This window comes from Ananas comosus, linkage group 2 (assembly GCF_001540865.1).
Source record: "Ananas comosus cultivar F153 linkage group 2, ASM154086v1, whole genome shotgun sequence".
Lineage (NCBI taxonomy): Eukaryota > Viridiplantae > Streptophyta > Magnoliopsida > Poales > Bromeliaceae > Ananas > Ananas comosus.
The window spans coordinates 9,106,631-9,108,403 of NC_033622.1; the positions used below are offsets into that span (position 1 = coordinate 9,106,631).

A 1,773-nucleotide genomic window follows, 5' to 3' on the forward strand; every position below is an offset into this window, starting at 1 on the left:
CCACGCAAAGCCGAAGCGTTCCATCCTTCTTTTTCACAAATAGCACCGGGGCTCCCCATGGTGATGCAGCCGTTGGGTAGGCGATGCCCTACCCGAACACTCCCGGCTAATGTGACTACCCTGGCCACAACTAAAACATCTCCCCTCATGCTGTGGGCAGATCGGCGGTCGTTGATCACCGCCGCAGATAACACATCAGGTCGGTCCCCAGTTCCTCAACTGCTGCTGTGGATACTGAGGGGGCTTCTTAGGACTTGACCGACCCCCGGCACCACTCGCAATTCGCTTCTTTACTTTGCCCTATTCCTTTTCCAGGGACTCGCGTTCCGCACGCGCATAGGCATTGCCGTGCACCGCCCACAACGCCCAATCCAAGACCTCTGCAAAGGTCGTGAGCTTAACAATATGCACTGCCTTGTAAATTTTCGGCCAAAGTCCACACTCGAACCAATCGGCCCTATCCTTGTTGTCCCGAACCACATCAGGGACGCAGTCGATGATATAAGAAAACTCCTGCTCATATTCTCCCATCGAGCGATTTCCTTGCCTTAGCTTCAGAAATTGATCCTGAAGCTTCTTCTTTTCACTATCGGGGAAGTAATTTGTGAACATCAAACCCCGAAACTCCTCCCAAACCACAGACGGAAGGTTGGAAGATCGATCTCGCTTCACCCTCTTCCACCATACCTTCGCCGCCCTCTCCAAACAATGCGTGGCGAGATGCACCTTATCTCTCTCCAAGGTGTAAAGATCCTCGAAGAGTGTTTCCGTCAAGTCAATCCATGACTCCACCATCCACGGTTCCACTTTTTTTCCGTCAAACATTGGTGGGTTAAACTTCTTAAACATCACGAGGGTCGCGAGTGCACGCTCTCTTTCCGCCTCCATTGCCGCACCTCAGGATTTGAAGTACCCGAGCCGGCTGCCACCGCTGCGACTGGTATAGCCGCCGTGGCCACACCTTCAGCTGCACTTGGTATCACGACAGGGGGTGCAGGTCGCTCGACGCCAGCTTTAGCCGTCGCCGTCTGTTGTTGCACCCAGGCCTCCTGGAGTCGCTTAATTTGCTCTTCCTGGCGTTGCACCGACTCTACTTGTTGTCGCACTATTCCCACAAGTGCAAACACCAGATTACGAAGCTCCCCGTCACCGCTCGCTTCGGATTGCTCGGGAGCCGAACTCAGTTCCTCGGACACCGACCTCGTCCGAGGTCTACCACGAGGCATCGCTTCCTGAAACGCAACAACCACATTAGCTACTTGACCCGCAACGATAACATGTCGCTACAACACACCAAACAAAACCAAATCAACCGAAAGCATTCAAGTGAGTCCATTCTCAGCCCTAGGCAAACGAAGCCGAAACGAGGTTTTTCCTCAATTTCTCTACGTAGACCTATCGAAATTCCAATCCGAGTCTCCCAATGCATTGATTTACGCTCCAATTAGGGCTACAAAAGATCAAACCCAAGTTAGATCTCATACTTAACAAATTCCCATTTTTTGACCCTAGGGTTTCCAATCTCCTCAGATACCCAATTTCCATGGATAATCATGAGGTAATCTAACATATTATCCTCTAGAAACCAAAACTAGGAGGAAATTAGCCAAACCCTAGCTCATAATCACATGAACTCACCTCAAGTTCAAGCTTCCTCTTCAATTCCTTGCACAAGCCAAGATTCTTCCTCAAGCAAGTCTTTTTCTCCACCAATCTCCTCTCTTGGAGCAAACCCTAGAGAGAGGAAGAGAGAAAAAGAGAAAGAGGAAAGTG

General features: G+C 50.5%; 1 protein-coding gene across 1 annotated transcript; it reads right to left on the bottom strand.

Annotated features, from left to right (window-relative positions):
* Window positions 301-795, bottom strand: LOC109727400. The gene has a single exon (XM_020257528.1). The coding sequence runs from the start codon at window positions 793-795 to the stop codon at window positions 301-303; it is 495 nt and encodes a 164-aa protein (XP_020113117.1).

What these genes read in the sequence shown, in the direction of transcription:
- LOC109727400 (XM_020257528.1), bottom strand. Translation starts at nt 795, where the DNA reads ATGGTGGAGTCATGGATTGACTTGACGGAAACACTCTTCGAGGATCTT.